General features: G+C 41.5%; 1 protein-coding gene across 1 annotated transcript in view; it reads left to right on the forward strand.

Annotated features, from left to right (window-relative positions):
* Positions 1–13313, forward strand: part of ATP11B (ATPase phospholipid transporting 11B (putative)) — a 138899-nt gene that overhangs the window by 83743 nt on the left and 41843 nt on the right. Inside the window, 5 exon segments of the mRNA XM_030216601.1 lie at positions 1328–1481; positions 3194–3296; positions 3799–3944; positions 9170–9229; positions 11502–11629. Of these exon segments, the coding sequence (XP_030072461.1) occupies positions 1328–1481; positions 3194–3296; positions 3799–3944; positions 9170–9229; positions 11502–11629 (591 nt within the window).

Here is a 13313-nt window from a genome sequence, read left to right on the forward strand (position 1 = left end):
GTCCCCAAGTTTTAATGAAAGAGCTCAGGCTCTACACACCAATTCTGCCTTGTCATAGATTCTCTGACTGGTTGCAGGGGGCCTGGCTATTGTGGGGTGGGTCCCTCAGTGATCACCCCACCCCTGAAGGGTGGCCTGGCATTTGAGTACCGGCACCTTTTCCATTGCTAAAATCGACCCATGGACCCCAAGTTTTAATGGAAGAGCTCAGGCTCTACACACCAATTCTGCCTTGTCATAGATTCTGTGACTGGTTGCAGGGGGCCTGGCTATTATGGGGTGGGTCCCTCAGTGATCACCCCACCCCTGAAGGGTGGCCTTAGCATTTGAGTACCGGCACCTCATTTGCTAGAACAAACGCACTGGATAAAGGGACCCACATGTAGGTGATCAGGCCATTGTGACATCACTGATGAGGTTGGCTGTTAGCCATTGGTGGAATGAGGCATTATGACATCACATTATCAAAAGTGAGCCAAGCATAGAACAATCAAGCTAATTACAGGGGTTAACAGTAAAATAACCTGTCTTAACAATAGCTCATGTTGATAAGCCTCTAAATGAAAGAAAAGAGACATGCCTGTAGAAATCAAAATCAACTGCTACATGTGATAAAAGCAGGGCTTTTTTTGAGGGGGTACTTGGGGGTACTGAGTACCGGCACCTTTTCCATTGTCTGCTAAAATTGACCCGTGGACCCCCAAGTTTTAATGAAAGAGCTCAGGCTCTACACACCAACTCTGCCTTGTCAGAGATTCTGTGACTGGTTTTCCAGGGGTCTGGCTATTGTGGGGTGGGTCCCTCAGTGATCACCCCACTCCTGAAGGTTGGCCTGGCATTTGAGTACCGGCACCTTTTTCGCTAGAAAAAATGCACTGCATATTCTTGTGATGACATTGCATCTTATCAGATCTCAATTCTTCCATACAGCGTTCTTAGCTGTTGAACAGATTAGTGTGTCACATGTTTGAAAATAAAGGAAGATTGGAATTTTAAATACATCGTATTGACTATCTGATTAAGCATTTATACTGGACTCTTCACTTGTTATTGTTGGATTATCTGAGTTAGAGCCACAGTACCCTTCCTCCTTTTGTAGCTGAAAAGGAGACATTCCAATTTGTCAGACTAGTGTGGTAATATTATGAGAGGTATCAAGGTAAATCACTGCTACTTTCTAGCCCAGTCCTTTCCCTCAAGTTACAGAGTTATGTGGGAGTTACTTCTAATTGGTGCACGTGTGGTTTGATCCTGAAGATGAAATAGAACTTGAATGCATCATTTTCCCAGGTTTTTCACATCACTAGGCCTTTTCTCTGTTCTGTAGAATCCAGGATGATCATGTCATCCAGCACGGGCTGGTAGTGGATGGGGTCAGCCTCTCGCTCGCACTCAGGGAACATGAGAAGCTGTTTATGGAAGTGTGCCGTAATTGTAGTGCGGTACTCTGCTGTCGCATGGCTCCACTACAGAAAGCAAAGGTAAGAGCAGTACCGCGGATGATGTGTATTTGTTGTATGTTGCCAAATGTCCCTTTTTTCTTTTCCATATCTTAAATTGGCTGCCTCTGCTGGCTTTTGGTTGTAGTGATTTTGAGTGAGTTTCGTTTTTCTACAAGGGGACCTGCTGGCACCAAAATGTCAGTCTGTTAGTACAGTCTGTCTTGTGTCGAAAGCTTACCTATGACAGAGGAAATGCTTTGCTTATGCTTCAGGATTTTTGCTTCCACTATTAATCTCCCAACCACATTAAAATACAGGGAAATATTAAGAGAGTCTGTTGTTTGAGCATCCTTATGAAGAAAATTGGAGTACGTGCACTTTTAAATCAGCCTGACTCCAACATAATTGGCTACCCACTCTATAAATCTGTTTGCTGGATGATGCATCTAATATAATAATTCGCACCTCCAACGTCCTGAAGCTGACTCCGTGGCAGCATGGTAGTGAAGCCGTGTAGGGTTCGTAATCGCACTCCTGATCACTGCCCCGCCCTTGAGGGAACTCTGTGGTTTCGCTTCTGTTTCTGCAGTTCCTGTGGTCCCTCCCTTCTGCAAACAGGAAATGAGGGCGGGACCAGAGGAACAGCTGAAAGAAGCAGCGTCTGTACTTGCTGCACTTCAGTGTAGCCGGACGAGCAGGAGGTAAAACTTTTTAAACAGCAGCTGCCACGTACGAAGGGCTGGGGCACCCACACACGTCCTCCTTGCTGTCGGAGGCCACAGAGACAGAGGGAGGGAGGCGCTGGCTGGCGGAAATGGGAGGAGGGAGGGCACGGACATCGGAGGAGGGGGGTCCTGAGAGAGAGAGGGGGGGAGGTGGGTATTGCGAGGAGGGGGGAGAACATTAATGGCAGAAGGTCATTACCTTGCTAGCGCCCGTTTCATTTCAATGAGAAACGGGCTTTTTTTTTACTAGTCAATAATAAGAGAGTGTACTCCAATCTCCAGTCTCTTCTTTCGGAAGGCAGCATTGATTACAAAACGATGCATCTTACTCCAGTGGATTCGTCCAGACCTCTTAACATTACTCCAATGGTACAATCAAATTCATGAGTTTCTCACTATGGAACATACGTCAATAATGCAAAAGGGACCAAAAGCAAAAATGTACTTCCTAACCATTTGTTTGCCCTTCTTGAATAGCATGAATGTGCGTGCTCGATCTGCATTTTTTAATTCTCTGGACATATAATTACAAAGATTTATTCCCCCCCCCCCCCCCCTCAGTATAAGGGTCGTAGAATTGCTATAGACATAGGAGAACCAATTTCGGAACATTGGGATTGGGTGGGAGGTGCAGGATAGGTTCTGTTATAATTCAGTTCATCACTAACTGTTGTATATATATATCTTTGTTTTCACGATAATTCAATAAAAACAATTTCTACATAAATTAAGCTGACTCATTTCATTTAGTGAAATAACTTTGCAAGCTACTTTAAAGTGTTTGGAATAACAAATAAATATACAGAGGAAGTTGCTTAGGGGTATGTTTTACTAGGCGCGTTAGCGTTTTTAACGCGCCTATGAAGTTAAGGCGCATTAAACGCTAACGCGCCAATACATTCCTTTAGGCATGTTAGCGTTTAACATGCGTTAAAAACACTTAACGCGCCTATAACGCCCCTTTGTAAACATAGGCGTTAGATATTAATCCTTGCAAAATCTAATTGAAGCCCTACTCTTCTGCAGGTGGTACGACTGTTAAAGACATCCCCTGAGAAACCTATCACACTGGCCGTTGGGGATGGTGCTAATGATGTCAGCATGATACAGGAAGCTCACGTTGGCATAGGTAACTGTCCTTTCCAGATGTTTTTAATATAAAGCATCAATTTTTGTAATATGATTGTTTCAGACCCATCACAGTTGTCATACATAGTGATAATTTTTAATAGTTGGGAGTCAGGTGATGTGAAGCAAAATGAAAATTGGCGTGCGTCCATTATGGACCTGAGAGCTTTACCGCCATCCATTGACTTAGCGGTAAGGTCTTACGCGTTAACCAGGCGGTAATTGTCAGCGTGCGTACACTGCCGATCACCACCCAGTTAGCGCCACGCGGTTGAAAATAAAAAATATTTTCGGACGCGCATAAAAACTAGAATTACCGCCTGCGACTCGCAGTAGCCGGGTGACGCGCATTGGATGCGTGTAGGGGCTACGCACCTTTGTAAAAGGGCTCCAAATTTATATAACCGGATCATTGATTGTCAGTTACTTTTAAGTGTGTGCTTTTCTTTTCTTTTTTAATTTTGTTGTAATGTGTATTTTGTCTTATCCTCTTGATTTTCTAGGAATCATGGGGAAGGAAGGGAGACAAGCTGTCAGAAACAGTGACTATGCAATAGCACGCTTTAAATTCCTTTCCAAGCTACTTTTAGTTCATGGCCACTTTTACTATGTTAGAATAGCAACTCTTGTACAGTACTTTTTTTATAAGGTAAGTGTAAAGACTTTGAGTGGTTTTTAATAGTGCTTTTTTTTTTTCCTGTGGTGACAACAGGCAGCACTAATTTTAGACACAGGAATGATCTCGTTACAGATTTAGTGCTCCTTTTACTTAACGTGCGGTAAGCCCAACGCAGCTAGCTTAGAAACATTTCCAGCACTAAATCCTTGTGAATGTGGGACCTTGAGAAATACAATTTTAAGATACTTAACTAGGGCCTACATTTCACAGGAAGGGCTTTTAAGATCCCAAATAGTTTCTTCAGAGACTCATTTGCACTGTGGTGGAGAGGTTTGGAAGTTATGGCCTGCCTTTGGTCAGCAGTACTGAGGCAGAGTTTCTCAGTATATAAGTAGGATATTTCAACAAGAATTGCCTTAGTTGGGAGGGGGGAGGGGACATGTCTGGATGATTTCACAGAGTATGATGGGTTATAAAATATACAAATTTACGCACAAACTTAAATAAACATTTGTATTTACTCTTGAGCAGTTGTAAATGTCCATGCCTCCAACGTAGGCATGATTTCTGCCACTTAAGGTAGTAGTCTATAAAGACACATCGATGCCTATGTCTCTTTGTAAAGTAATGCCTAACTAGGTGCCCCGTTATAAAATTACCCTTTTAAGTGACAAGTCTATAACTATAGATTGGAACCTCTTCTATAAAGGAACATACTTTCATTTATAGACTTGCTAGTATAACCGTAGAAATATGTACCTATGCCAGAGCTTCACAACGTGTACCCAAGCTGCAAAGGACTCAAATACAAATCAACTCATGCATCCAGCTTTTCCTACATAAGCACACAACTGTGGAACGCATTACCAAAAGCCGGAAATCACTAAAAACTTACCTGTTCAAAAAGGCATACCCTACCGACCCAGCTTAAATGGCTGAACCCTGCAACACTACGAAACCAAAGCACGTAATGGATATAGCGTAACTCTTCCTCTATACGATTCCCTAATATGTCTGTACACACGAACCTTATTCTACCACATTACTGTATTTGTTCATACCGGAATTGGTGAACGCCTTTACGGTACTATGTAAGCCACATTGAGCCTGCAAATAGGTGGGAAAATGTGGGTTACAAATGCAACAAATAAATAAATAATTGAAAACACTTCATTGCATTTGTGTTCAAAAGTTCAATAGACCACAAAATGTTAAATATCTTATTCAGTAGGGAGAAAAAGCATCGGATTTATACAGCTGTAAATTTGTCAGACCGTTTTTTGATCCATCACAGGCTAAAATACCTTCCATTGAATTAATCACAATATTTTTTTTAATTTTTCAATATTTTTAACTTTTCAAATAGGACTAAAATTGAAAAGCTACTTAACTTTTATGCAGATCACTGGTCTCCCCAACACTGGCCACCGTTTCACAGTGCCAGAACTGCTGCCTCAGAGGTAGATGGCCTTTCTGCGATGTGCTCTTCTGTTCAAATCTGAGGCTTTTCCTTCCTGTTTATTAAGATAGTTAACATTTTGTGGTCTGTTGAACTTTCAAACACAAATGCAGTGAAGTGTTTTCAATTCTAGCCTACGTCAGAGCTACCAAGTTACCTATTCCAGGAGGAAGACTTTTTGAGCAGTCCTGGATTTCTGCCAACCTCATCCTGGTACATTATGGGACCTGCAACACTGGTTTCAACAGATAGAATCACAGACTACAAATAGAAAAGTATTAATCCGCAAACGAACCTTTTCCGGAGATGCGAAGGAGGTAGAACGAGAGAACATGAAATGAGATTGAAGGGGGGCAGACTCAAGAAAAATGTCAGGAAGTATTTTTTCACGGAGAGAGTAGTGGATGCTTGGAATGCCCTCCCGCGGAAGGTGGTGGAGATGAAAACGGTAACGGAATTCAAACATGCGTGGGATAAACATAAAGGAATCCTGTTCAGAAGAAATGGATCCTCAGGAGCTTAGCCAAGATTGGGTGGCAGAGCTGGTGGTGGGAGGCGGGGCTAGTTCTGGGCAAGACTTCTACGGTCTGTGTCCTGAAAAGGACAGGTACAAATCAAGGTAAGGTATATACATAAAGTAGCACATATGAGTTTATCTTGTTGGGCAGACTGGATGGACCATGCAGGGTTTTTTTTTTCTGCCGTCATCTACTATGTTACTATATATACTGCTTTGGGTTGTCAGTTTAAAATCAGGATTGGCCTTATAGCTAATCGTCTATCAAACATTCTACCCAGATTGGTTGGAGAGGAACAGGTGGGATTTGTCAAAGCCAGACAAGCAGCTAGTAATGTTCGTAGATTATTACTGGCTATGGCATCTAGTCAACAACACCAAATTCCAACTTGTATGTATTCCCTAGACGCTGAAAAAGCATTTGATAAGATCGAATGGGAATACATATTTACGGTATTGTCACACGTAGGGCTTGGTGGGTGGATTTTGGGGGCTATAAGAGCTTTGTACTCAGATCCGGAAGCAGCAGTATTAATTAATGGAGTACAGTCCCAATCTTTTCACATAAAAAAGGGTACTAGACAGGGTTGCCCTCTTTCACCATCACTCTTTATATTGGCTATGGAACCCCTGCTGAGAGCCATCAAACACTCGGGAGAGATCCCAGGGGTGCGAGTGGGAGGAGAAACAATTAAGGCCTTGTCCTTCGCAGATGACCTCATGATTATTACCACACAGCCGCAGACCGCTCTGGGAAAGTTGCTGGATATGATCCAGGAATTTGGGAGAATTTCAGGTTTTATTTTAAATGTGCATAAATCGGTAGGCCTCAGGGTTTTCCCCACAATTAAGGGCGCACAGGAATTGGGCACTCCTTTATCATGGGCGGAGAATAGAATTAAATACCTGGGTACGTATATAACTCAGGATATGACAAGACTATATCATGAGAATGTAACTCCTTTGATGGAGATGACTTGTCACAGGTTGAAGCTGTGGACAGATTACCCACTGTCCCTACTAGGAAGAATAGCACTGTACTGTATAATATTCTGCTGGTGCCGAAGTGGATTTACATCTTCCAGACGCTGTCTCTCTTCCTCAGGCCTGAAGACGAGAAGAAATTGAATAAGCACCTACAATGTTTCTTATGGAGGAAAAAGCGGGCCCGACTATCCATCAAGTCTCTATGTGTCCCGGTGGAACATGGAGGGCTAGGTCTGTTAAGCATTCGTTATCTCACTATAGCTAGTAGCATGAGACATATTTCAGACTGGTTTCGGTCAACATCGGTATTCTCGGCTACTCAAATGGAGACGACTCTCACTCAGGATACTCATTTTAGTTGCCTGCTCCATGTGGGAGGAGGCCCATTACCACCCATATTGACAGACTAATATATCATCCCCACGGCAAGGGCAACCTGGAGGTGGATCTGTCGTCACCATCAGTTCTCAGCAAGAACAACTCCATTTATGGCTATTTGTGGTAATCCTGGCTTTCCCCCAGGGAATATCTATCCTGCTTTTGTCAGATGGCGGAGGAACGGGCTGATCTATTTAGTCCATGTACTAACAGAAGAGGGCTAGATACGGTCGTTTGAGGAGTTACAAAATCAATTCAGACTACTACCCTCAGATCGTTTCCATTATTACCAACTGAGACACTACGTCCATAGCATCCCATGGACAACGTTAACAGAAGATGTACAGGAGGAGCTGTCCTCCGCCTTTTCTTTGCAATCACAAACAAAAGTGCCAATGCGGATGCATCACAGACATATTAGAGACTCAGTACAGGAACCCAACTATGAGGCACTGGCGGCGTCTTGGAGTGAGGAGCTGTCAGTGTCAGTGTCAAGGCCAGCTCTCCAAGACTTTGTTCGCAGTATCCGGAGTTCCTCAAAATTGGTGTCGTATCAAGAGATGGATTATAAGTTTCTAATGCGGATACACATGTCACCTCGAAGGGCATTCCATGCGGGAGTGTCCCCGGATGGAGCATGCCCTAGGTGTCTGGCCCAGGGCGCTACTCTGGGCCATATGTTTTGGTCCTGTCCTAAGATAACAGCCTTCTGGACTAATTTATTAAAGTATATTTCGACACTGTGGCACACACCATGGAAACGCACTCCACTTTTATTGTTTGGAAAACCATTATTGACCACCCCCATACCAGCAGGATATAAAGGATTTGTACGCAGAGCAACTACAATAGCGAAAGCAGTTATATTGAAAGAATGGATTTCCTACAAAAGTCCTACCATCCAACAATGGCGCAGTAAAATGATTGACTATATAAGGTTTGAGTGGAGAGAGGCTAAGTCTGACTCCAGGTTTTCAGAATCTGCCTTCTTCCGTATTTGGACACCCTTTTGGCAAACGCTCACACCAGCCGGGAAAAGTCATCTTATGAACATGTGAAGCCCTATGAGAAATTAATGTATATGTTAGATAAATAAGTATCTCACTATCAAGGGAAGGAGGGAGGGGGGAGGTAGGGAGGGAGAAAATGTGAGCAATATCTCTACACTTGGCAGAGTTGGTAGATATATGAAAGACTCAAATATTTTCAATATAAGTTGCAATAGTTGTTACAACGAGTTCAAATTTTGTATAATGCTTTATTTTTACACTTATTTGGTTGTAATTGATTATCTGACTCACAATAAACAGAAATTGAAATAAATAAAATCAGGATTGGCCAAAAAGTCTTTCTCCTGTAATGGGTAGCTTGGCTGCTCTTCTATGTTAGGCTTCACTTATACCAGCCATAGAGCTGGTGTAGATTTGCATCTTAAATGGCAGGATACACGCATATCTCTCTAGTATTCTGTAAGTTACATGCGCATAACTGTGAGTCTCGTCCATCCTCTGCCCACACACCACTTCAGAATGTGGCCACCTGTAAAATACATGCTATGTATGAAATACACAAATTTACAGAATAGTGTGTGTGTGCTGTTAACACAAACTTTGTAGAATTGCCCTGTAACTGTTTGGCTCGGGGCAACTTTGGTCCTCAAGGGCCGCAACCCAGTTGGGTTTTTCAGGATTTCCCAATGATTATGCATGAGATCTATTTACATACAATGGAGGCAGTGCATGCAAATAGATCTCATGCATATTCATTGAGGAAATCCTGAAAACCCTGACTGGATTGCAGCCCTCAAGGACTGAGGTTGCCAATCATGTTTTTTTTTCTGCACTGTTTTCAAAGGATGCTCACTTTTAAGCATAACTTTAAATATTAATCTTCTCTTTTTCCTCTTTTTTTTAGAATGTCTGCTTTATTACACCACAGTTTTTGTATCAATTCTTTTGCTTGTTTTCCCAGCAAGTAAGTATAAGGATATATTTTGCAGATATGATTGTAGATGGTATAAATGTTACTTGTTGATTATGTATAATGTGTGTCGGAGTTCTCCCCGGGACCTTTCGAATGGGTGCTTCACCTGGCTGATTTTATTGAACACCCAGATAACCTAACAGAACATTTTATAATATCCCCTGGATTCTATATATCATGCCTAGAATTCCACACCAAAAGCCAGCTGTATTCTTTAACAGTGCACGTAACTTAATTGGCTTAACAGGTCTTAATGATCTATAATCACTAATTGGCAATAGTTATAATTTACACACACAGCTCACTAAGGGCCCTGTTTACTAAGGTGCGCTAGCGTTTTTAGAGCATGCACAAAATTATAACGCGCTGTGTAAGTGCCCGTAGGAATATTGTGGGTTGCCTACACAGTGTGCGCTAAAAACGTTAATGTGCCTCTAGCGCTGCTTAGTAAACAGGGCCCTAAGCGCATTCTGTAATGCACCCAGCCAAAAAGAGGGTGTGGTGTTTCGTGTGCGTTCCAAAATTAACATGCACTGTTATAGAATATACCTCTGTGCGCCTAAATCTACGCACCGGCATTTATTCCATGTTTCCCTTGGTGTAAATGGATGTGCATAGTTTTAAGCGCTCTGATATCAACTAATCATATTCTATATACCGTTCCTAAACATAGACACTGTTTACAGAGTGCGCTTAGGCAGAAGTTTGTTCCACATGGAGGTTTCAGGCGCCTTATGTAGAATCTGACCCCATATGCCTCTGCCCCCACCCGGTTACTCCTTCAGGCTACTTGACTGGCAAAGATTTCTCTGGAAAACACTTTGTTTAAATTTTGGGATCAGTGAGCCACCTTCATAATAAACCTCCTGACTGCCTTCACATCTAAGGTCCCTCTTCTCAAACCATTCCATTCGGTTCTCATCAAGTTCTGTTGATCACTGTTGAGTTTTAGTGATCCTGATGGGTCAATTACTGGAAGAGAAACCTTTATTTTCCTGGACCTGAATTTCTAAATCCCCCACATTTCTGAAAGCATCTGTTCAAACTGCACTCATACCTCAAATGTTTGAAGCCTAAATAACACAGAGGGTTCTTTCTGCATAGAAATTAAGCAAAACCTAGTGGCTGCCACTTTTAATTCAAGACTTTCTGGTGGCAGCAAAAATCCACAAGAAGGTTGTAAGTACATAAGTATTGTAATAACGGAACAGACTAAAAGGTCCATCAAGCACAGTATCGTGTTTCCAACACTGGCAATCCAGGTCCAAAATGCCTGGCAGGATCCCAGCAGAGTAATAGATTCCATGGTGCTTATCCCAGGAATAAGCAGTGGATTTTCTTCCAAGAACTTGTCCAAATCTTAACTACACATTGAACAAAGAAATATTTTCTCCAGTTTGTGTTAAAGGTACTACTTAGTAACTTCATTGCGTGCCCCCTAGTCCTTGTACTTTTGGAAAGAGTAAACAAGCAATTCACTTGTCTTAAAAGTACTTCCATGTAACTTCCTTGAGTGTCCCCTAGTCTTTGTACTTTTTGAAAGCGTGAAAAATCGATTCACTGCTACCCATTCTACACTACTCAGGATTTTGTAGACCTCAATCATACCCCCCTCAACCATCTGTTTTCCAAGCTGAAGAGCCCTAACCTCTTTAGCCTTTCCTCATATGGGAGGAATTCCATCCCCTTTATCATTTTTGTCGCTGTTCTTTGGTAGACTAAAAAGTGCTTATATTTAAAATTTGACATTAAAATATAAGATGCGGTGTTTCTCAAATATGTAATAAAACTTCTGTAGCAATATAGTTGAAGTTTTGTAACAGTTCCACAACCTTTAGAATATGCCAGCGTCAAGACATAGTTGTGTCTGTGACCCACTTCCTCTCCTTTACTTATTTTGTAGACTGCTTAGATAATTAAATTGATAGGCGGTTTATCAAATAATGGTAACCAATGGCCAATGTAGAAAAAGGAAACACACAGGTGGTCTTGCAGTCTGTAAAATCAGAGGCAAAAATCTGCACAAGGCTAAAATGCAAGCACCCCTCCCTCTAGCAGGTCAAGGCATTTTTAAAGCCCTTTCATCTTTGGATTGTCGTAAAGTAGAATGTATCTCAGGATGACGTATAGCTTAACTCAGTAATTCTGCATTTTGGCAATACTAATATGTCCAAAAAGCCTTTGGAAAGAATAAAGCTCTGTGTGTTTACTTTTCAGAATAATTGATGTGGACTGAGACTAATGACTTTTCTTTGCTTTTCAGACGCTTTATGACAGTGTGTATTTGACTTTGTACAATATTTGTTTCACTTCCCTACCTGTCCTTATGTACAGTCTGTTTGAACAGCATGTACATCCTCATGTGTTACACAGCAAGCCTGGTCTCTATCGGTAAGTGTGTTCTTTGACTCATACTGGGTTACAAGGAGTCTAATCAGTGGATTGCGTAAATGGGGTTATTTCAGAAACATCTCCATGAGCAAATAACAGCGTTTGCATATGTAGATTGCATACCTGTAAAACTGGTGATTTATAAAGCTGCCGTTAACACATGGAGATCTGCACCACGTAGAAATTTGAAGGTGATGTGGGGGAATGGACTTAATTTTATTTTTCCCGTTGGGTTTTACTAAGTGCTTATTTCAGCCAGGGCTTTGCACGAGGAATTATCTCTCATATTTTTATTTCTACCTCTAAAATGTGAAGACAAAATATTGTGGTCTCACTACTTAATTGCGGATGTTTTTATTTATTTATTTATTTATTTATGCGTTCTTGTATCCCACTGTTATCCAAAAACGAGTTTTGACTCAAAGTGCTGGTTAACGGTTACAGTATTGGTTTACAATTTACAGTTTGGTTGATACTTATAATGATGGTTTATGTTTAGTGATCGGAATGGACATCGATAGCTAGATTATTTGTCGCAGAATTTTTTTTTAAATAGGTATGTTTTTTCAGTTCTTTTCTAAATTGAAGATCGTTCGTGATGCTTCTTGTGATCTTTGGTATTGGAGTTGCACCATTTGGAGCCCAGGTCGTTAAATCCGGCCATGTAGATGGATTTGTAAGTTATATTTCTGCAATTGGGTAGGTGAAGAAGTAGGTAGCTTCTGGTTTCTGGGCTTGCGTTTCTTGGGGATAGTTCTACCAAGTCTAGTATATATTCTGGAGACAAACCAAATAATATTTTGTAGATGATGGTGCTCGCTTTGAAGATCAGTCTTGCCTTGATCGGCAGCCAGTGAAGTGTTTCGAGTAGTGGAGCAGCTGTTTCGTATTTTTGACTTCTTGAAAATTAGCTTTGCTGCCATGTTTTGGACGGTTTGCAGCAATTTCAATGTGCTTTCCTTGCAACCAACGTATGCTGCATTGCAGTAATCTAGTTGTGATAGTATCGTCGATTGTACTATTATCCGGAATGATTGTCTAGGAAAGTAGTCTCTGATCCTTCTCAGTTTCCTTTATGTTGTTACTGCTGATATTTGACTATCTAGTGTTAGGTATTTGTCAAGAATGATTCCCAGTATTTTTAACTGTTTCAATTTGGTATGTTTGGTGGTTGATTGTGAAGTTTTGGTGGGCCTGAGGGGTTCTGCAGGCTTGACAGTAACAGGTATTTGGTTTTGTCTCTATTTAATTTGAGTTTGAAAGCTTCTGCCCAATTTTCCGTAAAGTCCAGACCTGTTTTAACTTGGTCCATTCTGTGATATTGTTGTTGAGAGGTATGTAAATGGTGGTATCATTTGCGTAAATGAATAGGTTAAAGCCCATTACATTCCTAACTCTGCTAGCACAGCTTTGTAAAAGGGCCCTTAAGTTTGAAAATAGGACAGCAACAGGTGAAAGTGGCACCACTTATACATGAAAGTTGAGTGTGCCAGGTTCATGCCATTCATTTTGTCCACGGGTATATTTGTACAATGGCTTTTCCCACTGTGTGTGCTGCAAATACATGTACTGTCCTGCATGTCCCTATAGGTATTTTACAAAAGACTCTGCATTTGCTAGAGCTTTTCATAAAATGTCACTGGACTTGAGCAGATCCCAGCTTGGACATCTCAATTCCATGCAA

Source organism: Microcaecilia unicolor, chromosome 10 (assembly GCF_901765095.1).
Source record: "Microcaecilia unicolor chromosome 10, aMicUni1.1, whole genome shotgun sequence".
NCBI classification, from domain to species: domain Eukaryota; kingdom Metazoa; phylum Chordata; class Amphibia; order Gymnophiona; family Siphonopidae; genus Microcaecilia; species Microcaecilia unicolor.